The sequence below is a fragment of the Schistocerca piceifrons genome, chromosome 4, assembly GCF_021461385.2.
Source record: "Schistocerca piceifrons isolate TAMUIC-IGC-003096 chromosome 4, iqSchPice1.1, whole genome shotgun sequence".
Classification (NCBI taxonomy): domain Eukaryota; kingdom Metazoa; phylum Arthropoda; class Insecta; order Orthoptera; family Acrididae; genus Schistocerca; species Schistocerca piceifrons.
In genome coordinates, this window is record NC_060141.1 from 328,133,710 (window position 1) to 328,160,313 (window position 26,604).

A 26,604-nucleotide genomic window follows, 5' to 3' on the forward strand; every position below is an offset into this window, starting at 1 on the left:
ATATGCCTTTTCTAGATCTATAAAGCATAGATACAATTCCCTGTTCCACTCATAACACTTCTCCATTATTTGTCGTAAGCTAAAGATCTGGTCCTGACAACCTCTAAGGGGCCTAAACCCACACTGATTTTCATCCAATTGCTCCTCAACTAATACTCGCACTTTCCTTTCAACAATACCTGAGAAGATTTTACCCACAACGCTGATTAAAGAGATACCTCTGTAGTTGTTACAATCTTTTCTGTTTCCATGTTTAAAGATTGGTGTGATTACTGCTTTTGTCCAGTCTGATGGAACCTGTCCCGACTCCCAGGCCATTTCAATTATCCTGTGTAGCCATTTAAGACCTGACATTCCACTGTACTTGATGAGTTGCGACTTAATTTCATCCACCCCAGCTGCTTTATTGCACTGCAATCTATTGACCATTTTCTCCACTTCCTCAAACGTGATCCTATTTCCATCATCATTCCTATCCCATTCTACCTCGAAATCTGAAACATTACTGATCGCATTTTCACCTACATTGAGCAACTCTTCAAAATATTCCCTCCATCTGCCCAAGGCATCCACAGGATTCACCAGCAGTTTTCCTGACCTGTCCAAAATACTTGTCATTTCCTTCTTATCTCCCTTTCGAAGACTGCTAATTACACTCCAGAATGGTTTTCCAGCAGCTTGACCCAATGTCTCCAACCTGTTTCCAAAGTCTTCCCAAGATTTCTTCTTGGATGCTGCAATTATCTGTTTGGCTTTGTTTCTTTCTTCAACATAACTTTCTCTGTCTACCTGAGTTCTAGTATGTAGCCATTTTTTATACGCCTTCTTTTTCCTTTTACAGGCTGCCTTGACTGTGTCATTCCACCAAGCTGTTTGCTTCCTCCTACTTTTACACACTACTGTTCCAAGACATTCTTTAGCCACTTCTAGTACTGTGTCCCTGTACCTTGTCCATTCCTTTTCCAATGACTGTAATTGACTACATTCAACTAATTGGTACCTTTCTGAGATCGCTGTTATGTACTTGTGCCTGATTTCCTTATCCTGAAGTTTCTCCACTCTTATCCTCCTACATATGGACCTGACCTCCTGCACTTTCGGCCTCGCAATCCCAATTTCACTGCAGATTAAATAATGATCAGTGTCATCAAAGAATCCCCTGAATACACGTGTGTCCCTCACAGCCTTCCTGAATTCCTGATCTGTTATTATATAGTCAATGACAGATCTGGTTCCCCTGCTTTCCCAAGTATACCGGTGAATGTTCTTATGTTTAAAAAAGGAGTTTGTGATTACTAAGCCCATACTGGCACAGAAATCCAAGAGTTGCTGCCCGTTCCTGTTGGCCTCCATATCCTCTCCAAATTTACCCATAACCTTTTCATACCCTTCTGTTCAATTTCCAATCCTGGCGTTAAAATCACCCATGAGCAGAACACTGTCCTTGTCCTTTACTCTAACAACTACATCCATCTTATCTTGATCAGTCCCTTCACAATGCGAATATACTGACACAATCCTAATTTTATTGCTAGACACTGTCAAATCTATCCACATCAGTCATTCGTTTACATACCGTATTGCAACTACGCTGGGTTCCATTTCTTTCCTGATGTAAAGCCCTACACCCCATTGTGCTATTCCTGCTTTGACTCCTGACAAGTAGACCTTGTATTCTCCCACTTCTTCTTCTTTCTCACCCCTTACCCGAATGTCACTAACAGCTAAAACGTCCAGCCCCATCTTACTTGCAGCCTCTGCCAGCTCTACCTTCTTCCAAGAGTAGCCCCCATTGATAATAATAGCTCCCCATCTCATTACCATTTGTTTGCCAAGTCGTATCTTAGGAGTCCCTGGTTTGTCAGTTAGAGGTGGGACTCCGTCACCTCCAAAGGTCCGAGGCATTTTGCTCTGATTGTTGCCAGCATCATATTTAAAGTACCAGGGAAGCAGGTTGCTAGCCTTACTTGCCCCGAGTCCCATTGGGTTTTACCCCTAACGGCTGAGGGACTAACCGCTGGATTTGGTAGTCTTTGCCGTATGAGCACAAAGGTGACCACGGCTCAGAATATGTCTCTGACATGCCCAGCCTTATTCCAAAGTAACTGGTATCCCGACTGTCGGGACCACTTACTTGGCCACTCATACGTTGCCCGTGGTTCATGAACTAGGACATGACTACGGGAACCCACACCATGAACCACACAGGTAAGTAATCATAATAAAAGTCTGACGTGGCTAAGTCAAATATTTTGGGCGAGAGAATTAATTTAATTACACTACACGCAGTAGACGAGCTCTGAACTTGCCCTTTGGAGATACGCTATCGCTATAGTTTTACAGTTATTCAATTGAAACTTTTCACATCTTTATGATTATAGCGGATCTCCCTTCTACTTAAATTTAAACATCCTAGCCTTATTTATTCGCCTACTTAATCTATCTTGCTTCCTTAATTTTTAAGACAAAAACCAGAAAATCATGAATTTCAACTAAAATCTTAATTTGTGAGATCCAAAGTACTGTTTCTATTAAATTATTATGAAAAAGGAATCTAAATATAAATTTTTAAGCCTCTAGCTCTTTTCTGTTGCGCCAATGATTTTTACAGAAAAACGTCCAAATTTCGAAAATGGTTAAAGTTATTGAACTGACATTCAACACATGTTGATTTAGTATTACTCCTGACATGCTAGAAACGTTTCAGGTTATTTACTTGATTTTTAAAGTACTGCGCAACATTTATGACATCAGAGCTAGTTACAGCGGACTAGGCTGGCACACAATGGAAAGACTGATGTGAATTTTATACAGCGTGAGTAGGCTGCTTCCCTACAGTTCCTTCAGTAGGGTGCAAGATAGCCTTAACAGCCACAATGTGACTGTTGGTGGGCTGACTCCCCCAACAAGAAATGGTATGTCCCAAGTATCCTACAGGTGTTGGAAGAAACATGACATATCGAAAAATGCTTCTGGCATGCTCAGTTTTGAAATATACCATTACTGTCTGGTTGCCAATTTCATCATAAGTTCATCCAGGTGAGGGAAGTCATACATATTGATCACTGATTGGGAATTAATTGTCACCTGCAAATCACCGCAAAGAAGTAGCTTGCTCATCGATTTCTTGTTAATATCTAATGGTAAGATTTAAGTTGAGTGTTGTTTTGTTACTACTCAATCTAAAGAATCTTACTTGGACTCCATGGTTTGGAATGCTATCATTAGGTCTGTCCTCGATAAGGAGGTCTGTCAACAGGCATTGCTGTTTGAAGACCCCCTCTTTCGAAGAAGTACTTAAGATAACACAAGCATGCTACTGTTCAAGAAGAGGAATCTCCTGCCAATTATAAATGAATGAGATTGGCACCATAATGCTTCAAGCTGTCAGATGATCCAGTTCTTCCGTTACTTGAACAAGAAGTGCAAGCGGCACTGACCTGGCAAAAAAAGAAGAGCTAGGTCTCACCATGGATTTGAGAGTGATGTGTGCCACTTAATCTGTGCCTTTGCCAAGTCCCGGCAAAAATGAGGTAGAATACATCTTGCACAAGGCACCCAACTCCTGACAGGGCACAAGATCAGACACTAAATTGGCTACTGTAAATCCAAATGGTGTAAAAACATGTGAGCCCAACAAATTTTCCATAAATGCACTGTCTACTACAAGTAATGTCACTGGCCAGACCACTGTCTTGTGAGCAGTCTCTGTTGTAAACTGTTCAAGAAGAGAAATCTCCTGCCAGTTATAACTGACAAGACAGCACAAAGTAGCCAACAGCGGAGGGGAACCAATGCATAGATAATGTTAGAATTCAGAAGTAATGATGCTGCACCCATATCTACTTGTAATCTTAAGAGCATACTGTTGATACACATATTACTGAATGGTTTTATTACAAACAGTTGCAATATCATCACTTGACTTGCTAAAAACATTAATGCCCATAGCTTAAGATGTTGAAGTCAAAGCAGGAGCTGACCAAGCACTGCATACCATAGCAATATGGCCTTTTATTCTACAGAGATGGCAAGTAGCCCAACACTGAGGACAGGCCAGCCAGTCATGTTGAACAAGGGGGTTGTGGTAAGTCATCCACCTTGGATATGTTTGCTGTATTGTCATGACTTCCGCTTTTGAAAGCATGCTAGATTGTGTGTGGCAACTGTCAGATAAGTGAACAGAGACCACGTTTGCCCAGAGCCTAAATGGCAACCTGTGCTACAGGAAACTTCAAATGCCTGTGCTATTTTAAGTACTACATCTAAAGAGGTGATCTTCAAACTGCAATGCCTGTTGATGGACCTCCTTATTGAAGACAGACCTAACATAGCATTCCAAACCATGGAGCCCACATAAAAATCTTGCAACTCTCCAGCTGAATTTCCAATATGATAGTCCTTTAATTGAGTCTGTTACCTATAACGCCAAGAAGAATTTCTCATACGTTTTCGAGTCCTCGGGCACTCTGTCATAGGCAGATAAAGGTGGCATGTAGGCCAGCAAATTTTGAGGTTATGTTATCAGTCCTATGAACATTCTCTCCAACAGGTTCACGTGTTCTTGCAGCTGATCCAGAAAACTCGAAAAGACAGCTTCCAAGGTTGCCTCTCTTGATATAGTAACTTTGTCAATAACATATGTGAATAGCAAACCTTACCCGTCATCGTTTGTGTAGTAACACACACAATTGAGTATGCCAACAGTATGCAATATGGATATGTTGAGTACGTCATTCTTTTACCTAGGTTGGAACTTCAATAGTGGCAACACTGACGTGGAGACAGTATGCAATGGAATCTACTATTGTCGCTGATAGCACATGTTGACATACCTACCTTACCTCTGAGCAAATGAAATCATCCATCCCACATCACCAGCGTGCGCACAATCAAGGGAAACACAGTCACTTGTGAGCGAGCAGTCTAACGTAACAGTGTCACTATGTTTTTGAAACAGGAACAACAGAACTGGATCAGGATTGAATGTGTCAGATGTCGTACAGCACGACAGTGTCATGAAGGTCTTCAAGAGGCATGTGGGGAATCAGCATTGCCATACAGAACAGTGCCACATTGGGTAAAAGCCTTCAAAAAACGTCGGCAAACTGTGGCAGTCATGCATTGGGCAGGTTGTCCTAGCATCTCTGAAGTAGTTGCGCACGCTGTTGCCACGTCAGTGGACAGCAATCGATGTCATACGATTCATGAGCTTGCCCACAAAATCAGATTAGCATATATGACTGTGCTTCGCATCCTGAAGGAATGCCTGAGCATGCAAAAAATTGCATCATGATGGGTTCCACATGACTTGACGGAAATGCAGAAATGGATGCGTTACAACACCGCTTAGACGCACTTGGAGTGCTATGAGCGTGAAGGAGAGGCTTTCTTGTGCCGTATCGTAACACTGGATGAAACATGGGCCACATCGTATGAGCCAAAACTGAAATGTCAATCCAACGAATGGCATCATTATGAGTCACCACAAAAGTCAAAAGTGTGTCAGAGCCCCAGTATGGTTAAAGTTATGGTGATTCTTGTGTATGACTGTGATGGTGTTATCCTAATGCATTACATTCTCCATGGCAGACTGCCAATGTACAGTATTACTGCATTTTGGAGCATCACCTGTGACCAGCTTTGCGAAAGATGTGGTGACACTTTCTGCACAACCCACCCATCATTTGCATGACAGCCCAAGCTGTGGCTGTTCTGTTCAGTCGATGGGACTGGCAAATACTGTACCACCCACCATACTCCCTGCACTTAAGTCCTTATGACTTTGATTTGATTCTGAAGATGAAGGAACTACTTTGTGGCATTCACTTCAGAACTTTTCCAGAGATCTGACAGGCAGTAGACTGCTCCATTCGCACCATCAACAGACTCTGCTAACTGAATACTATGCCTTCCACATCACTGGTAATGGGTTCTACACAATGCGGGTGACTACTTTGAGGACAGTAACAGGTGCAAACATGTAACTCTTTTGTATTGGTTGTGAATAAATAGTTGCCACTATTTAAGTTCCAATCTTCATACATAGCAGAGTCGGTACTAGTGAGACAAACAGTATTCTGCAAGCGAAGTGAATTTAATGGGAGTATAAACCACTGCAGGAAGAGAGAAGCCACTCTGCTCCAGGATTATATAGAATGACATGTGGCAGATTTTCAAGTGGTGGTGCTCGGTGGCACCTGCATGAGCTGCCTCCTAGCAGCCAAATTCAGGCACCTTGAAGCATTGCTTACTAGTTGAATTAACACATGATAGATCAGCACTGGCACGATAAAGTTTGAAACTGTGGGTTACCACAGTTACATTATTATTAAATATTTTAAATAAAAGCATTTGATTTTAAGTATTTGATTTTAAATAATCAGCTGTTATGGAAACCTTGTTGTACGTATGGGCATATTTTGCCCCACTTCCTCCACTGAAAAAGCTCATTTTAATTCAAAAGACAGTTTTCAAGAAATATCAAAAACCAAGTGGTTCAGTGTTTTCATATCAGGCTTTGTGGCATTAGATCCTGGATGCAATCTCCCAGAAAACCTTTTGCTTCACTGCAAAATAAAGGTGGTTTTGACTTTCAATGTTAGCAATGTTAGGCATGATTTCTAAAAAGGATATCAAATCAAAAATTCAAATCACATGACGACAGCTCATAGCCTAAATACAAATCAAGTAAAATGATATGAAAAGACATGGATAACATGAAGCAATTTTAAGTTTTAGCTCAGTCTAAAGCAATCTAGCAGATGTATCAAGTGCTGGAAAATCCATCTCTGGCTGTTAAAGAGCGGTGAATTCAAAAGAATTATATAACAATATCTTTAAAGGCTTTAAGCACCTAATTCAAACTTGCTCAGAGAATGTAATTATCTTCATTAAAAGTTATCTGTTTCTGATTCATCTCCTGAGTTATACAAATATTTTGAGAAAACTTCAAATGTGTGCAATTTTAAGTCTGTTGTCCATTTCTGTACCATCTGCCACATTAACTGAAGAAATGTGGCCTGCACCCAACATAACTACCTGTTTTTGTTTTATAATCCTTTTTGTGAGAGCTGTTTCTTGATCAAATTTTCTTTGCATCCTTTCACATATTCTCAAATAGTTTTATTCAATTCAGGAAACTCCAACATGTCATGTATGGGAACACATGGGAAGTTTCCCATTGTAAATTTGTTCTCTTTTCACCCTATTTTCTGTTTAAAAGCTGCTATTATCATTTTCTAATTGTTTTCACTGCTATTTATAAGTTTCTACAACTCTTCATAGAGATTTTCTGTGAGGTGTGATTGGAAAGTTTAAAGAATGGGCTTGTAATTGTACAATGGTGGTACTTACATGCTACTGTGATGCATCTCCTTCAAAATAGTCCCCTTCTGACTGAACACACCAACTCCAACGGTGTTTCCATTTTTGGAAACATTCACGGAATTTTTTTTTCTGAAATGTGTTAAGGACGTGCTCTGTATTTGCCTGGATGTCTTCAATCGAGTCAAATCGCTTCCCTTTTGGTGAAAATTTCACAGGGACCAAATCAAGGGAATATGACAGTTGTGGAAGCACAGGAATTCAAAAGAATTATATAACAATGATGGAGAAGGCACGATGAGCTGGACTATTGTCATGGTGTAGCACCCAACTCCTGTCTTTCCACAATACAGGCCTTTTCTTCCACACCTTTTCACGCAAACACTCAAGGACCCATTTGTAGCATTCCTGGTTAACTGTCTCTCCTCCACCTGTAAATTCATGATGCACAATACTGGTAGAATGAAAAAAAATAACCCACATTATCTTCACCTTCGACTGACTTTGCTGTGCTTTTTCCACTCATGGTGAACCTGGAGTCTTCCACTGCAAAGACTGCACTTTGGTTTCAGGATTATATCCATATAGCCACAATTCGTCACCTGTAATTACCCTATTTAACAAATCTGGGCCATTTTTAGTCCAATTAATCAGTTCTTTGCACACTTCAAGTCAGTATTGTCTTTGGTCACTTGACAACACTTTTGGAACGAATTTTGTGGACACTCGACGCATGTTCAGATCTTCAGTTAAAATTGACTGAACTGCATAGAAACTTAAATTAAGTTCTTCAGTCATCTCCCTAAGTGTAAGTCTATGATCAGAGTGCACTAAGTTGCAAACTTTCACAACATTTTAATTCATTTTTGAGGTGGAAGGACGGCCAGACCATGGTTCATCTTCAAATGATTCACGGCCATTTTTAAATCTGTTGAGCCAGACAAAAACATTTGACTGGCTCACACAATTATCTCCAAAAGCTGTTTTAATAGTTTGTAAGTCTCAGAAGCTGATTTCCTGGTTTTAAAACAAAATGTTATACAAACTTGTTGCTGCATTTTTACATCCATTTTCACGCAGACAGAATCCGGCAACAAGCCCTAACAGACCCGCACTCAACCAGCTGCCACAATGAATTGAATAAAGGAAACACAGTGTCCTGTCAGAGGGCATTCCCCTCCCTCCGTGGACCCGCCCACCAAACCAGTAAGCAGTAGTGGATCCATTCTTAAAACTTTCCAATCACACCTCGTATATCTTCATTACATGTTTGTGCATACACTTAAATGATTTCCATGGAATATGTTTCATATTTTAAAACAAGTCTGGCTATTCTGTCTCAAATTTCTTCAATATCTGTAAGCTTGTTTTTATTTTCCTTGTTTACAACACAGTTTAAATCTGGCTTTTCCCCGTGTTATGTTCCTTACACTGCAACGAATGTTCTGATTTTAATTCTTTTTGGTCTTCTTTATTTGGCACACTTCTAATAACCCTACAAAATCTTATTTCTTGTTTATTTAACTTCCTCTCCAACACCATTAGCCTATTTTTGAATTCTAATCTGCAATTTATTCTTCATAAATAAGAACAACAGTAGAAGCATTTGGGGTTCTAAAGGCCATGTTATTGTCTATTTAATCAAACTGCATGTAAGAAACTGTGGGCAAAGGAGGAGATGGACATGTCCAAAGCCTGGTGCAATGTGTTTTCTCAGTCAGCTACTTGCAGAAAATTTTTATCCAGGAACTTTAATGGGGCATTCAATGACCCTACCTATAGTACACAAGACTGCCAGGGCTGGAATAGTTTGACGAAATATTCCAAAAGGGCTTTACCTCAGCACAGCTATGCTCAAAGCAGTCTCTTTTAAGGCCTTTGTGAGTTCAGTTCACATGCTGATCACATTCCCGAACTAGATAAGGAGTAGCTGACAGGTTCCCAAAACTGTCTTCATTCACACTGATGAACATGCAGTTCATTCACAAGTCACTTCCTCCTACCGAACAAAGGTTAGCCCACATTTGTACATCTATGTTGTATTCCAAGCTAAAGAGATACTGTCAGTCACTCATCAAGTTTGTGCTTTGAAACAGATAAAACTTGCCTTAATACATTCTATCACACATATCTACACAAAGGCAGCTATTTTCTCTAACATCATATTTACTCTTTTGATTGGACCCACCTGAATTCCATCTTCCCTTTCACATTCCTTTTTTGGATGACCCATGTCCATCTGCATTATATGCAGTATAATAGTAAATTCTTACTATGTTAACCTTCCTTGTTTCACCTTTACAATCACCAAGAGTTCAGTTGTTATGACCCTCACAATCGAAGTTCCAAAGCACGTGTTTCCATAATCTCTAGCATACAACACTCAAAGTTTACAGTGATGTAACAGTCTAGTACTGGATGAGCTCTATCAAGTACTCATTGTCAGGTGTCAACCTATAGCACAGATAATTTAAGAAATATTATGGACACTATTTGTCTCCCTCAAAAAATTAAATGTCAGCACAAAAAGCAAACTGTACACCTCTTTGTAAATATATTCGGTAACCATTATATAACACTGAAAAATTGACACTTCCTCATGAAAAGGATCACAAAGAGACCAGCTTTGCTTAAAATAATAATAATAACAAGGAAAATGATAAATGGAAAAAACTGCTCAAAAACTAAGAGATGAACCAGATACCAGTTTAAAAGGACTTAATATGTAATTTGAAAGCACAGATGGTGAGAGATTAACTGATTAAAAGCCCATCTTGATTGTGGGGTGGATACTACAATCCATTACACATGGTTCTACAGCTGAACAGTGAAGAAAGTAGTAGACTTCATATCAAATATATTTCATGTATTAAAATAATTCGTTTAACTTCATATGTACTTTATCTTTAGTTACAAACTTTCAGCAACAATCACTGTTTCCAATCTTCCCTGAGAAACTTTCCGTAGAATTAAGGAAAGGTAATCCCCCTCCCAGAGCAGATCAATGCGCGGAGCACAGAAACACATAACAGAAAACAACATTCACACTAGCTTTAGAGCACTAGTTCTTTATCTAGCAATATTACTGACATTCACACACAGAACCACACAGACACCCAAATGCACACTTGCGTGGCCATGGCAAGAGTAATTTAGTGTGTATGTATTTCTCATGTACCAGTGTAAATTTTAATACATTGCATGAACTCACCTCATATGCTGCATCAGTCTGCTTTGGAGGTGTTAGAAATTCCACAAGTTCTTTTAACATTCGCTTCTTGAGGTACTCTTTTCTTGCCAATGACAAACCACGTTGTCTTTTCTCTCTTATAGCAAACATAATATCCAAGAGCTGCTGCTCAGAGCACAAATTTCTGCGCCTTAATACTGAATTGAAATTGCAGGTATAGCGCCAAGTGACATCTTGTACATCATCATAAGAAAAAGCAATCACGTATGAAAGATTTTTCTTCCAACCTACTTCATACATTAAAGGTTTATCATAGGCATTTTCACAAGGATCACAGTGTATCCACCTTTGTTGACTTACAGAGAACACCTAAAACAGATCAATTAATTAGTCATTTGGTCTTTTGAAGAAAAGCAGATAAGATTAGAACACTAATTGTGATATCCACTGTCTGTTTTCAGAGAATTTAACACTAGAATTGTAAAACTGGCAAAACGTGATTTTGGAGTTTTGTCTCCCTACACAAAAAATATTTTTTTAATAAAACTCAGAAATTGAGAGACATACATCTTTTCAATAGAGACTGCACTGTATAAATTACAGACCTATACCTACACTCATTGCTTTTATTTCTCACAGAATACTTAGAATTGCAACAGCAGTCATTCTGGCTGCATAACATTTATTTACACATCTATGCACCCTGAGTGGACTGAAAACACTTACTTGCATTGCAGATGACGTGACATGATGCATTGATGTGTGCGATGTTTTTCAGTTGTTATTGTGTCTCACAAAATCTAAAGTGCTCAACTGTTTGAATGTATGATAGAGATATCGAAAGTGGCTTGTAAGTGGCCAGACAAGGAAGTAATGGAATATTTAAAACATCTGTAGCAAGTTTAACAGAGAGGGTATGAAGGTAATGAAATTGGAAGACAAGTAAAAACTAGAATTTATTATTATATTCAAGGCAATGTTGAAGCAAGGGAAAGTAAATGTGATGCATCCAGAAAAGTTACATGAATGGCTGTTACAACAATAAGAGGAACCCCTCCATCAATACCAGTATTTCATGCAGGAAGGAATTAGCAGAGGGAGACAGTGATGAAAAGGTAGCTGAACCATTTTTTGAATGCCGAGGGCACATTCATTGTCAGTTATGTGAAGTCTACAGGTCACAGTGTGCGGATGTCAAAAATGTGCAAAAATGGGTCACAGAGCTCAAGAAAGGAGGTATAGATACCCACAAATAGTGCTCTGGTTGGCTTTTGGCTTCGGTCAAAACAACTGGGCAGCTGTTGCATGACCAGAAGGTGATGGTAGCCTAGGTCAAGCCATGATGGAAACAGAAGCTGTGGCCTGGGTCAGGGCCCACTGGCAGGTGACAGCAAGCTACCCCATCCTCAAACAAATGGAGCATTAGAGAGGTCTCATCAAACACTAACTGAGATGGTGTGATAGTATGTAAATACAGCCCAGATAAGCTGGGACAGTTGAGTTTGATTCATAGTTTTTATGTATAATACAACACGACATAGAGTGACAGGTTACATGCCACATGGATTGTTCTTTGGAAGAATATGTAGCATTCCAGGGATACTACAAAATATCAAGATGGTGTGAGGTATAATCTTGATGATTATTTGACAGAGCTACAGGAACACATTAAAGAAATGCACCAATGTGCAAGAACACAGAATGCAGAATGTAAGATAAAAAAATATGTAATATTAAGATGGGACCCAGAAGCCAAAGTGATTCCGTTGTGGGGATAAGGTTCTATTGTTTAACGAGAACTTATGAGGAGGTAAAACATGTAAGTGAGATAAACAATGGCGAGGTTCATTCATGGTGATACGAACAAAGGGGACTAATTGACAATTTATCCGGTAATAAATATGCAACCACATGTTGTTGTTTTTTTTTTTACGATTTATTCAAACATGAACATGTTTTTGAGCAACTGCAGGCTTATCATCAGTTGGAGGTGTTACAAGAACATTATGATGTGGATCAAGTGTAGCTAGATGCAGTGCTGGTGAGTGTACTGCCTTGTGATATCCATATCTGATTGCTTCGTATAACAGAAATTATTAAACACTGTACACAAATTGCACAGTATTTAGCTACACTTGGTTTTACACCGCTTCACAGAAAGTAAACATGTGATGGTCCACAACGTAATGTTCTTGTAACACCTCCATCTGATGATGAGCCTGCAGTGGCTTGAAAACATGTCCATGGTTGAATAAATCGTAAAAAGGGACTGGTTGCATATTTATTACCAGATAAATTGTCAACTTAAATCACAGTCGCAGTTTGTCATCCACAATGGATATACAGGAAAAAAAGGGGGACTAATGTTGTAATCTGTCTCAGACAAAATAAATATTTTGCATTTCATGCAAACAGACTGCAGGAATTTTTCTCATTCCAGATGTCAGCATCTTACTGTTACGTCAATGTTATCCTACTCCTCACTGGGGTTGAGCACTCCAGGCAAGAACTGTACACGCAAGTAACAAAGTTCCAGTTGTCACCTGGACTGTATTATGATAATGTGGACCAAGCGAAAATTTACAATGTAATGTGGTAAATTGTGTTATTTTTATTTAATGGAACTGAGGTGTCACAAGGTGAGCAATTGGATATTGTAAAGACAGGTTGGCATTATTGAATATGATGGCAACAGAATGTAACAGTGCCGAACTTGCATTAAAATGGAATGTAGGAAAAATAGAAAAGTCACTGGGCCTGGCTAGGCAATTGGCATGGCATTAATCCCATGCAAAGAAATGAGGAATCTTAAACTTCATGGGCGAGGTCCATAAAATTCTGTTTAGAACACTAGACAAAGATGACACCACATACTTCAATAGATGTCTTAGAAGGAGAACAGAAACAGCTGCTCCAACTTTTGAAGGAGCAAGTGACAACAGCTGAAGAAACCTTGACTTTTTTATTCAAATGGTAAGCTCCATAGCCAAAAATGAGGAAATTATCATGCATGGAATGAAGCAATTAAGCTGGCACATCATAGAATTTGAGAACATTATTGGCAAACAGTTTCAGAGAGTTGTAATTTTGATCACAGTTACCGAACAGCTGATACAACTGATGGCCATTTTCAATGGGCTAGAATGGGAAAACGACTGTCAACAATGCTCTGAAACTGGAACTGCATCTGATCAGTCCAGTTCAGATCGTGAAGATCTAGAACTAATAAAAAAAGACATCAAAGACAAGCAGTTCCCTGTCGACATTAAGGTAGACAGAATGATTGATCTGGATGTTGTTACTGGTGGAAACGTCTTAAGTTATGTGTTAAATATCCCACTAGCAGAGAAACTATATAAAATACTACCATTACTGTCAAAAGTGGACAAAATGTGACATCTATTTACACAATTGCCCCACAGAAAGAGCTACTGCTAACTGATGATGCAAAATGTCAGTATGCAAAGTTAAATAGTGAGCAGTTACAGAAGGACTGTGTGCAAAAGCTAATAGTGTTAAATGAAAGTCTGTGGACATCAGTAAGTAATAATGAATGGCTGTTGGTAGTCGCAGTAGATGAACGCATCACAGTCATCTGTCACGACGTAAATCACATAGATATCATGCTCTGAGGCACAGGGAAGATACAACTTTTAAGTAAATGTTGTGGGTACATGGCTCAGATGGTATACAGTCTGAACATATAATATGAACAAATGTTCCCAGTAGTGATATAGTGCCGAACATAAGCACAGAAAGAGATTGCTGCATAGTGAATAATGAGAGGAAGAATATAAGTGAACTGAAACTTGGAACTGCCATTACAACTAGCCATTAGCCATTGAGATGATCTAACAGCTGAATGACATAAGTTGGATGACCTACAAAGTGAGACTGAATACCAGGAGAGAAGTGCCTTCAGTGACATCTCATTGAGTCATTTCTCTTTCTTGAGTCTAATAGGCTCTGGTGTAGTAATTATAGTAATATTATGTTGCATATACAGATATTGTAAATGTTGCAGAGACTGTTTTAAATGTGTGTGCAAAACTATAGATAATGATTGTTTCACTAAAATATGTGTAGGAAACACTATAATAAATCAGTGCCCAAAGAGGCATAGGGTCAGGTACCACCCTGCAAGAAAGACTTCTAGAGACAGTGAAGTGCCTGCTAGAAATGTTAGAAGTGGTGTTTATCAAAGTGTTAAGACAAAAATGGACAAATGCTGATGAACAATAACACTGGTAGAAAATGTGAAAAACTAGTGCAAAGTGTTTTCTCTTTCAAGTACTGAAATTGTAATTATGTTATGAAGTGTACACCAATGTGTCAAGTGTAATTCATTGCAAAGTTGACTGTAAAATAGTATATATACCCAATGTACCAGAAAAGAGAATTAGTGGGGTAATACAAAATGTCTCATATTGTAATATAAAATATATCTGATTTCAGGTATTAGAATATGTAACAATGATATTAAATGTGAAATGTAAAAATATAAATGTTTCTCTTACAGGAAAAGATTGATTTATAAGTATTTCTGTCATGGACAGCTGTAAAGCAGTTGTGTGTCTCTTTTGAACATTACTGTGTAAAACAAATGTGTGTGTTTCCCCATTAATGGAATAAAATTTGTGAAAAACCTCATATAAAAAATGGTAGTTGCTGAGGACAGCACCTAAAAATTTTTCCCTAAAGGTGGAAGGTGTCACATATTTAAAAAATGCAATGCCTGAAAGGCAACAGAACAGCAGCCAGAACAAATAAATTTTCTAGAAAGTACTCGAAGTACAAAGGAGATGGCAGAGGAAGGGTGCTGGTTTGGGCACTAGTCAGAAATATTACATACACTCACAAAGTATCACATGAGTTCACATGTAGAGCTTTGAGGCATAGCACTCCATTGCAGTGACCATATATGGTCATACGAGGCTCCGCAGGGTGGTGTCTGGAAGCACGAAACGTGGAAGGGGCGACACAGCCTACCGCACGGATAAAAGGCAGGGGCAGAGTAGCCCACAAGAGAGTTCAGTACAGACAGTGGTCCTAGAGCAACATCTGTGTAGGTCAGGTTGGCTGTGCTCACGCTCATACTTAGCCGCTTTTGTAATCAGGAGAACTATTATTCAAGTCATTGTCCGATTCTTGCACAGAAGAGCAATTGAAGATTTTAGTTATTCAAGTAATGCATAAGGGGTTCTCAAAACTGTTTCATAATGACATCGAGCTGAGCAGATTTGATATTCCAAAGAGAGGTGACCTATTCCTATAACACGTGGCATGCTAACTATACACTAATTCCATGACCTAACCCCACATCTGACACCAGAAAAATATATCCTTATGTTGTATCCAACAAGTGGTGTAGACGCTCAGTGACAATGGAGACTGGAGAAGGTCCATCCAGTCAGCTAATGAGGAGATGACTATGTGGAAGTATGAAAGAGTTATGGAACTCAGTCAAGAAATAAATGAACAAGGATAAAACTTGAATAATTACAATCTTCAATTGCTTGTCTGAGGAAGAATTGGATAGTGTCTTGAATGAGAGTAAACTGCTCCCAATTGCAAAATCCCATTGAGAGAGGTACATGGCTACCAGAGCAAATACTGCAATTCCAGGCCCCAGGTCTCAGGCCTGACCTACAAAGACATCCCTCTTGGATTGCTGTCTGTACTTAACACTCTCATGGGCTATGCCGCCCCTGCCTTTCATCTGTGCAGCAGGCTGCATTGCCCCTTCCACACTGGCACTTCTGGACACATCTGTAGGGCCTCTTGTTACCATATATGGTTACTGTCAACGCACTGCTGTGCCTCATGGCTCTCCACATGGGCTCATGTGATACCTGGTGAGTCTATGTAACATTTCTGGTCAATGTCCAAACCAATGCTCTTCCTGTGGTGTCTGTTTTGTAATCCGAGTACTTTCTAGAAAACTTATTCATTCTGGTGGCTGTTTAGTTGCCTTTAGGCATTGTATTTTTTTAATTATGCAACAAACCTGAGATTCCAATGGGTATCAGACTCAGAATATTAGGAGATTCCAACACTGTTTCAGAGCAAATGGACTGCTACTGAACAGGTTGTAAAGAATTTGAATCACACTGAAAAAAGTAAATGATTCGTGACACCTCACAGCTGCATGGACACCACAAAAGGTTGTAACAAACACACATTGCTAGAGGATTTCACTGAAGAAAATGTGTCTGAGCTCCTTCATAAGACCAGTTAATTTTACTTCAGTTATCATAAACTTGTCTGTGTCAGTCACTAATTGGAACTGAATGTTTCACAAGTGTCGATCAAATTAAATGTGCAATAGTAACTCTCAGTTTCTGATTACAATCTATGAATTCCAAACCCCAATCATTTATTTCATATTTATCAAGTTCCCTCTTGAAGTAAATATAACATAGGATAAATGATGTTTGTTCAATATGATTTGAGTCAGGAGTTGCATCAACAAAAATTGAATAATACTTCTCATTTCCTCTGAGTTATAAGATGGCACCCCTGACATGATAGGCTTGACTAGAAATAGGGCATTCCTGACATGACGGGCATAACTATAAATAAATTTATTCTGAGTATCACATGACAGATATGCACTTTTAAAAGCATTCCAGACCTTGTTGGTCTCTGGCCCTGCTAATGTATTTTGCAAGAATTGGATCATAGTGGATCAAGAGCTCTAATACCCTAAGGAAATTTTCATTATTTACATCTCCAATTTTCTGAGCTGAACCTCCAAAGTCCAAGCCTCTTTGACCAAGAAATAATATCACATCAAGTCACATGAGGTTACCAATGTAAATTAGCTATTCTATGGAAGAACAGCATCAACATGGCCAATGTACATCTTTCGTGATATTTCATTTCTTCAGTTTCATGATTCTCCCAGGAGAACTATACACACACAGAAATGTTTTACATTGTGTTTACTGTTGAATGCAAAATGTTTCCTGCATGCTCATTTTTCATGTAAAATCACCTTGTGAAGGAATCAGAAGTGCCTTATCTTTAAATGTTGTTGACAGACCTACCAAATTATAAGGATATTTCACAGCTGTTGCTGAGTACACTTGCGGAGAAAATGTTTTGGTAGGATTTCCAACGCCATTTAAGGAAAGTGCATTTTCGGATCGATCACATGATAATTTGAGTGCATGATATCTAATGAAAAGATTGTGCATTCAAGATTAAGCATGAAATAGAAGTGTATGCTACTGGTCTGTATGATTCATAAAACTGAAGTGGAAAGGAGGAGCTCGATTGGTTATGCTAGTGCTGGTGTAATGTTTTTTTATTTATAATATGATATAAAAGTTATTTCGCAATAGCAGGTTGATTTTTGCCAACTTAGCACCCCTGGGGATCTAAACCCTTGAGAAATTTACTTGGGCCTCAGGGATTTTGCCCCCCTGCTCCCTCATACCCCCTCATCAGGCCTGCATGTGCCATGCCATTAGTGCTGCTGCTGAGGGTCACCGTGGCTGGGAGCCAAACAAAAACTGTTAGCTAAGAGGACCCTACATTACACTGTTCTTGTTTTCCTCTATGTCTAATGACAAGAAGTGTGGTGTTCCATTCTGTAGTTAGAGGTAATTCTGAGATCCTATTTCTCAGATTACCTGCCACCTGCATATGCGTGGCCTCCTTCATCACATAGTTCAGTTCTAGAAAGCTAAGTATATAATTTTTGCCTTCTTGTCCATCATGTGACATCCTGTGCTAAGAGGAGGCTCCATTATTCCCAATTTATATAACTGTCCCACTGTCCCAGACATATATGACAATGAATCTCATCAGGTCAATCTTGCTCTGTTCACATCTGGTTAATATATGCATTCCACAATTGCAAGGATATATTGTATGCATGTTGTTTCCTGAAACTGAGAATTTCTTTTAAGGGGCCCAACACTGGTTGTTTGTATTTGCCAGCAGTAACCAACAGGTACCACTTAACAAGGTTGAGCAGCTGGCTAAAAGAAATATTGTGGGATTTATGAAATGTGGTGTGGTGGTAGACTTGAGAGGCATATATACAGGGTGATCAAAAAGTCAGTATAAATTTGAAAACTGAATAAATCACAGAATAATGTAGATAGAGAGGTACAAATTGACACACATGCTTGGAATGACACGAGGTTTTATTAGAACAAAAAAATACAAAAGTTTAAATAATGTCTGACAGATGGCACTTCATCTGATCAGAATAGCAATAATTAGCATAACAAAGTAAGACAAAGCAAAGACGATGTTCTTTACAGGAAATGCTCAATATGCACACCATCATTCCTCAACAATAGCTGTAGTCGAGGAATAATGTTGTGAGCAGCACTGTATAGCACGTCCAGAGTTATGGTGAGGCATTGGCGTCGGATGTTGTTTTTCAGCATCCCCAGAGATCTCGGTTGATCACGATACACTTGCGACTTCAGGTAACCCCAAAGCCAACAATCGCACGAACCGAGGTCTGGGGACCTGGGAGGCCAAGCATGATGAAAGTGGCGGCTGAGCACACAATCACCACCAAACGACGTGCACAAGAGATCTCTCACGCATCTAGAAATACTTTTTTTCTTTTTGTTCTAATAAAACCCGATGTCATTCCAAGCATGTGTATCAATTTTTACCTCTCTACCTACATTATTCCGTGGCTTATTAAGTTTTCAAATTTATACTGACTTTTTGATCACCCGGTATATTGAACATATTCACAAGAAAAGCTTATAGAGTCACATTTGATGACACATGTTTGAGCTCAGAGCAGAGAATATGTTTTCTTGTATGGCTTTTGTAGAGAATGTGAACATGAAAAAGATATGAACATTTCTACACAAGTTCTTGATTAATCTCTTTCCATTCTCTCTCTTTGTAACTACAAGATTTTTTTTGCAAAGCTGACATGATCACAACAGAACAGGTGGACACATAATCTTTACCAGATTTCAATTAAAGACCCATAATGGATTAAGACACACTAAGGTTTGAAACAAATTTATTAAAGTAAGCAAGTGTGCATGGATACATATGAAAGAGCTCCCTTCCAAAAGTTCCAATTCACATCATCTTCTATGATGAACACCTTCAGATGCACTGTCAAGCACTACCAGGACAGGAAGAAGAAAAATGAGTCTTCAAGTAAAGTAGAGGGAGGGAGGGAGGGAGGGAGGGAGGGAGGGAGGGGGGGGGGGAGAGAGAGAGAGAGAGAGAGAGAGAGAGAGAGAGAGAGAGAGAGAGAGAGAGAGAGAGAGAGAGAGATATCAATAATTGTTAAACATCTTGGTCACTTTTACCCTTCATATTATCTTAATGAAAGGGACATACATTATGTGAGAAAAAAACAAGGCACCAATATTAAACAAGTCATACAACAATAATTATTAGAATGAGATTTTCACTCTGCAGCGGAGTGTGCGCTGATATGAAACTTCCTGCCAGATTAAAACTGTGTGCCCGACCGAGACTTGAACTTGGGACCTTTGCCTTTCGCGGGCAAGTGCTCTACCAACTGAGCTACCGAAGCACGACTCACGCCCGGTACTCACAGCTTTACTTCTGCCAGGACCTCCGCAATATCCTTTCTTTCAGGAGTGCTAGTTCTGCAAGGTTTGCAGGAGAGCTTCTGTAAAGTTTGGAAGGTAGGAGACGAGGTCCTGGCAGAAGTAAAGCTGTGAGTACCGGGCGTGAGTCGTGCTTCGGTAGCTCAGTTGGTAGAGCACTTGCCCGCGAAAGGCAAAGGTCCAGAGTTCGAGTCTCGGTTGGGCACACAGTTTTAATCTGCCAGGATGTTTCATATCAGCGCACACTCCGCTGCAGAGTGAAAATCTCATTCTGGAAACATCCCCCAGGCTGTGGCTAAGCCATGTCTCCGCAATATCCTTTCTTTCAGGAGTGCTAGTTCTGCTAGGTTCGCAGGAGAGCTTCTGTAAAGTTTGGAAGGTAGGAGACGAGGTCCTGGCAGAAGTAAAGCTGTGAGTACCGGGCGTGAGTTGTGCTTCGGTAGCTCAGTTGGTAGAGCACTTGCCCGCGAAAGGCAAAGGTCCCGAGTTCGAGTCTCAGTCAGGCACACAGTTTTAATCTGGCAGGAAGTTTCAACAATAATTATTGTTGTAATGCTTCAAAGGTCAAAATTACATAGCTATATTTCTATTAACTTAAAAGATAAACAAACCTCCACCCAAAGATGGTCTGTCACATCATAGACAACACGAACATCCCAACCAAGTGATTTGCACAACAGAGCAAAACAATTTGCCCATTCTGAACAACGTCCTTTCCTTGTCTCTAGAAGTTTTTCAGTTTTATTGTACCGAACAAAGAGTGTTACTTCCTGGCACAAGGTGCACATATATACCTGCAACATAATTTAAAGCATTGCTTGCATCACAATTCAAACCCTTGTTCAATTATAAAAAAAACAGGAACATACATCACTTGTTGTGATTGTTGTACATGAAAATATAAATTTTATAACAGACCACTGCAACCATTCAGAACAAATATTTATCTGCACAAACTGGCTTCAAGAATCCACATCTTCATCATTTGCATCTATAAGTGCTAAACCCCATTCATCATGCCAGTCCACAGAGAGAATTAAAACACACTGCAACATTCCTTGCTGAGCTAAACTAATCTAAACTAGACTCCAACCAAATAGGCCAAGAAGGTCCAATGGTACAGACCAGCCGCTGCGTCATCCTCAGCCCACAGGCGTCACCATATGCAGATATGGAGGGGCATATGGTCAGCACACCGGTCTCCTGTCCATATGTCAGTTTCCGAGACTGAAGCCGCTACTTCTCGATTAAGTAGCTCCCCAGTTTGCCTAAAAAGGGCTGCATGCATCCCACGTGCCAACAGCGCTCAGCAGAGCGGATGGTCACCCATCCAACTGGCAGCCCAGCCTGATAGCGCTTAACTTCGGTGATCTGAGGGGAACCGGTGTTGCCACTGAGGCAAGGCTGTTGGCATTCCTTGTTGAAGAAGGTGTTGAATTTAACAGTACAGTTGTGAAACCAAACATGTTTGCAAGTTTTTTTAAGATGCATAAACCATAATTCTTTGAAACAGTGATTTTGTATCAATATTACTTCAGAAAATATTCACTCTTTAGCAATAAATTAGCAAATGATTTGCTAAATAATAAGGCCATGCCTCAGTAGCATACTATACTGTGGAGCAGCCACAGTAGCAGTGTGGAGGAAGACAACAATCTCGAACCCTTCACATTCCCTGTTTTTGAGAGTGTCAGAAGTTTATTCCTCATCCCACAAATGTAAATGCACACTGTTGTTAGTGTCACTTGTCTGAAGCCAATATCAAAACAATTATGATTTATACTGTAGCATGTGCCTGATTCACTCAGCTGCTGTCGAACAACTTCCTTGTGTTGAACAATGAAATTACAGCTGCTATTTACTTCACTGCTGTTGGTTCACTCTGGAGAGAAGGTGTGTGCCAAAACTAATAAACCATTTAGCCAAAGACTTTGGATATCTCCTGAACACCAGACTGAATATGTAGGTTGGGTAGAAAACAAAAAGTTAAAAGGAATATGTTCCTGATCTGCCCCTCCAGCCACCACTTTCGCTGCTTCCAAGTATAATGCATCAGCATAACAACATATATGAAAATCTGTAATTACCTCATTACTTTAGCACAGCTATTTATACAAAGATTGAATATTTCAGATTGCTGGTATTTAAGCAAACACTGAATGTTACAGAATACACAAACAATAAAAGTGTAAGGTATTCCAAGTATCTTCCAGAAATGATAGCAACTAAATAACATACAATTACTGAATTACTGGTGGTCATATTTGAACTGGCAACCCACAGCACACCAGCCAATGAAGCTAGCCACTATACCACACTGCATGCACCACAGTTTACAGAATTTCTCCCTCTTCTAGAAAAACAGTAATCTGCTGTTTAGAAGTTCTCATTGGGACCAATTACATCATCTGGACCATGGATTTTGTCAATGCTCTCTTATACGGGAGCACTGGTAAACTCTCATGTGGTGATCATGTTGTTACATTCTTGTCACTATGATGAACATCGACGGTAGCCCCTCCTGTCCAAGCTTCGTGATTCAAGTAGGTTACCCATAACCTCCCATCATTTATCTGTGCTTCTTGATTGCAGTAGGGCATGGACAACACCCTCACACTTCAGGCTTCTTGATAATGGGTCATAATCCTCAACTTCATATGTGACATTCAAAAAGCAATGAAGGATAAGATACCCCCAATTAGCACTTTCCTAACTTTTGCAGCAGCCTTATTTTCTGCACAGGTGTAAAAATCCATACCAAGTCTTCCAGGCTGTGTCTCACTGGCCAGTGCTTGGCGTTCTAGTAACTTATTTGACTTAATTCCTTTTACTCTGATGTGGAGCACAGGGCACACATTAGAGCTCTCCATCTGACCCTGTTCATTTCCATCTTATTGATGTTACTCCAGGAGTGGCCAACAGCTGCCACCTCAGCTTCAAAAGTCCTGCGCCAGGTTGACCTTGGTCTGCCTCTCCTCCTTGCTCCTTGTGGGTTCCACTCTAAAGCCTGCTTTGGAATGTGTTGCGGACCTCTTCTCAGAGTGTGTCCAATCCATCTCCATTTCCTTTCTTTTATGATCATCTCGACTATCCATTGTTGGATGTGTTGCCATAGTTCTTGGTTTGAGATATCATTTGGCCAAACATTTATTTATGAAGGTTTGTACTCTCATTTTAATTTCTGCTGTAACCTTACACATCTCACACCTATAAAAGAGAACAGATTTTACATTTGAGTCAAAGATTTTAAGCTTTACCTTCAACAATATTTCATGAGATGTCCAAACTGGTCGCAGCTGGGCAAAAGCCCCTTTTGCCTTTTTGATCCTACTTTCACGGTCTTCTGTCACCCCTCCATTCCTGGAGACAATACTTCCCAGATAACAAAAGCTCTCCATCTGCTCAACCCTCTGAGCTTCTGTTTCCAATTCCTTAAGCTTTTCACTCATATCCTTGAAAGTGCAGGACAGAAGGGAGATGATGTCCACAAAGTCCAGGTCCTCAAGGCGATCATATAGAGTCCACTGTATACTTCTCCTTTTCTCTCAGGTTACCTTCTTCATGACATCATCCTGGAGGACCAGGATTTGTATTAGGTTTACTCCCCTAGGGAAGCTGGCTTCACCATGCCTCTAGAGCCCTCCCTACCCTGTGTTGTGGGACACACTTCATCTGGCTCCTCAGTCGAGACCAATCCGGCTTGGGTGACCCCCGCCTGTAGTTACGCGCCACCAGCACAGCTCTCGACTTCACACGTGACATCCTTCTTCATCATATGAGCCACATGAAAGGACCAAGGACTCTCAATGATGTCATCCAGCAGCATCTTCTCCACTTCCTCTTGGATTATCTATTGTTCAGACAGTGACATCCAATAAAAGTGCTGGATAATTCGTGGATGATTCCCTGCACTGATAGTGTTTTACTCTGAGCTGCTTGGTCTATCTTTTATCCACTACGGATACGAAAGCATCCAAATGGCCAACACCCACTGATGTATCCCAGTCAGCCCAGATCCTATTGACAGTAGCCAATAAGTAGTTGCTCCCTTCCCTTTGTTGCCTGTAATGGTAGTGAAGTACGATTCTTTGTTGATGACACTAAGCTGCCATTCCTGCACTGGTCCAGTAGCCCTATGCATGTACCTTCAGGGCCTGCTCAGACAGTTAGTTATCGAAAGTTCTTGGCCATCTATAATGTTTACAATCATTAATGGCATGTAGCTTTTTTTTTTTTTTTTTTTTTTGTTTTTTTTTTTTTTTTTTTTTTTTTAGCTGAGTTACTTTTAGCAGTCAACAAAAGTTTCACTATTTAATTGCACATTTAGACTCCCAAGTGGAAATTGTTTCATTGAGGATGGCAGGTAACAATGTCTTCAATGGCAAGCAACTGCCCAGAGTAATCTTTGTTATATGTGCTTATTGAAATAGCTTCGTCAGTCTGGGGTTCTGATCTACCACAGTCTATTACTGCTTGTGATGCCTGCAAGAATGTCCATCTGAGAATAACATTATGACTATATGTTGCTAAAATGACAAAGTTCAAGGGCTGCACTCTGTTGTTGATAGTTAATCTTGGGATACATGTTCCTATCAGCTGGATGCATTTCCCATTTGCAGCCATAAGTAGAATCAAACAATGGAAAATCCAAGATGGAATCACTGTTGCTACTCACCATATAGTGGAGACACTGAGTCACAGATAGGCACACCAAAAAGATTGTCAGAAAGTGAGCTTTTGGTCAACAAGTCCTTAATCAGAAATAGGCAACACACACACACACGGCCACAGTTTCTGGCTCTGTGTGTGTGTGTGTGTGTGTGTGTGTGTGTGTGTGTGTGTGTGTGTGTTGTGCAGCCGGTCCATCATATGCCTCTGCATCAGATGTAGACAATAGGGACCAGCATACAATCATAGTCTCCTTTCTTCTTGTAACAATCAGCACGTTCACTCAACAAAAGTACTGGTGGCCCCTTCACTGAGTCAACTTTCCAGTTAGCTCATCTTCCTTTGCCCATGCTGCAGTGCAAAATGATGACAAATTTTGCTCAAGTCATAAAAACTATTTTCCGATTGCCAGCAACACAAGCATGCCTTCTCAGCTCTCCTTCAGTCTCTCAGAAAGGTGTGCAATAACAGCAATCTGCTCGCTTTGGCTGCTCAAGGTGAACTCATCCATCTGAGCTCTCCCCCCCCCCCCCCCTTCCCCGAAACATAATTAAGGGTGAAGACAGTAACAGAGTAAAGAATGCCTTCTAGTCAATAGATCACAAACAGTAAAATGGAAAAGCTATGAATGTATTGAGTATCAGTTGGACTGTCAATAATAAAACAAGGAGAGAGAAGTAGTTAATGCTGCACACAGGAACCCCCTGGGGCTCTGCATATGAAGGGTTTGGCCTTCCCACAGATGTCCCAACCCCAACCTTCAGGGGCAAAGTTCCAAAGAACAGGATGGTAAAACCCACTAATCATCAGATAGTTACTTCTAAAACTGGAAACAGAATGTGGCAGAAAAGTAAGCAAACCTCCTGAAGGCAATAAAGGCAATCCAAAATAAAATACAATACGTTGGATCATCAGAAAATTGTTGAATGGCAACTGCATTGGTGAGGAGGAATTGATACCATTGGAACTAAAGGGGGAAGATCCCCACTTCCACAAGAAGACTGCCTACAGGACTAATCTGGAAGGTGCCTGTGGCAAATCAAACTCCACAAAGATGGACTGGATATAACAACTGCATAGCCGATGGCACTGCTGAGCCATAAACCTTGCAATCACAGTCCAAACAGAACTGGACCAGATCCCACTAGATACGAAGGAGACTAACGAGATCTGCTTCCCAAGAGGCTTGGACAAGGAACCAGAGAGCGTTAAGCTTTTGCACTCTGTTAGTCTTTAGTTGTCAAATTTAGAGTAGCAAAGTCAGTTTCTTGTCAATGAGAGACTCAAAAAGTGCCGGGCGCACAGATACAGTTCTGGGTCAGAATGAACCATAGTACAATGACAGAAATGCCTGACCCACATTTTTTCAGGAGAGAATTGAAAAGCATCCTAAAGGGACCAAGCAGAGGCCTGTCGGATGGCACCTTGGAGCTGGCATGCAGCCAACGTTACAGAGTGGGAGCTGTACCAAATGCAGAAGTTTTCGACATACAATGCAGGGGTGACAAGTGGTCTGAGAGACCACTGATGCAATGAGGAAGAATGTGACACTCAACATGGAGTCCTCCAGGATACCATTCTCTTGGACCCATGGAGAGATGAGTGAAGTACGAACCTGAACCTGGAACAATTGGTGGGGTAAAAACTGATGAATAAAAACTGGTAGGGAGTCTCGAAAGCTCCAGAGATTGAGACTAAATAAAATGTGATGGTGCCAGGTCTTGTCATATGCCTTATCTAGGTCAAACAAGACTGCAATGAGGTGTTTAGGAAAAGCCTGTTGGACTGCCATTTCCAACCTAACCGGATGGTTTGTTGTGGATCGTTCTTCCTGGGAACCACACTGGG

At 40.2% G+C, this 26,604-nt stretch overlaps 1 protein-coding gene across 1 annotated transcript in view; it reads right to left on the reverse strand.

The window, feature by feature from the left end:
• LOC124795822 (peptide-N(4)-(N-acetyl-beta-glucosaminyl)asparagine amidase) overlaps positions 1-26,604 on the reverse strand; it is a 68,886-nt gene that overhangs the window by 17,369 nt on the left and 24,913 nt on the right. Inside the window, exons 5-6 of the mRNA XM_047259904.1 lie at positions 20,700-20,882; positions 10,538-10,885 (exon numbers count right to left, since the gene is read on the reverse strand). Of these exons, the coding sequence (XP_047115860.1) occupies positions 10,538-10,885; positions 20,700-20,882 (531 nt within the window). The remainder of the gene's footprint in view (positions 1-10,537; positions 10,886-20,699; positions 20,883-26,604) is intronic.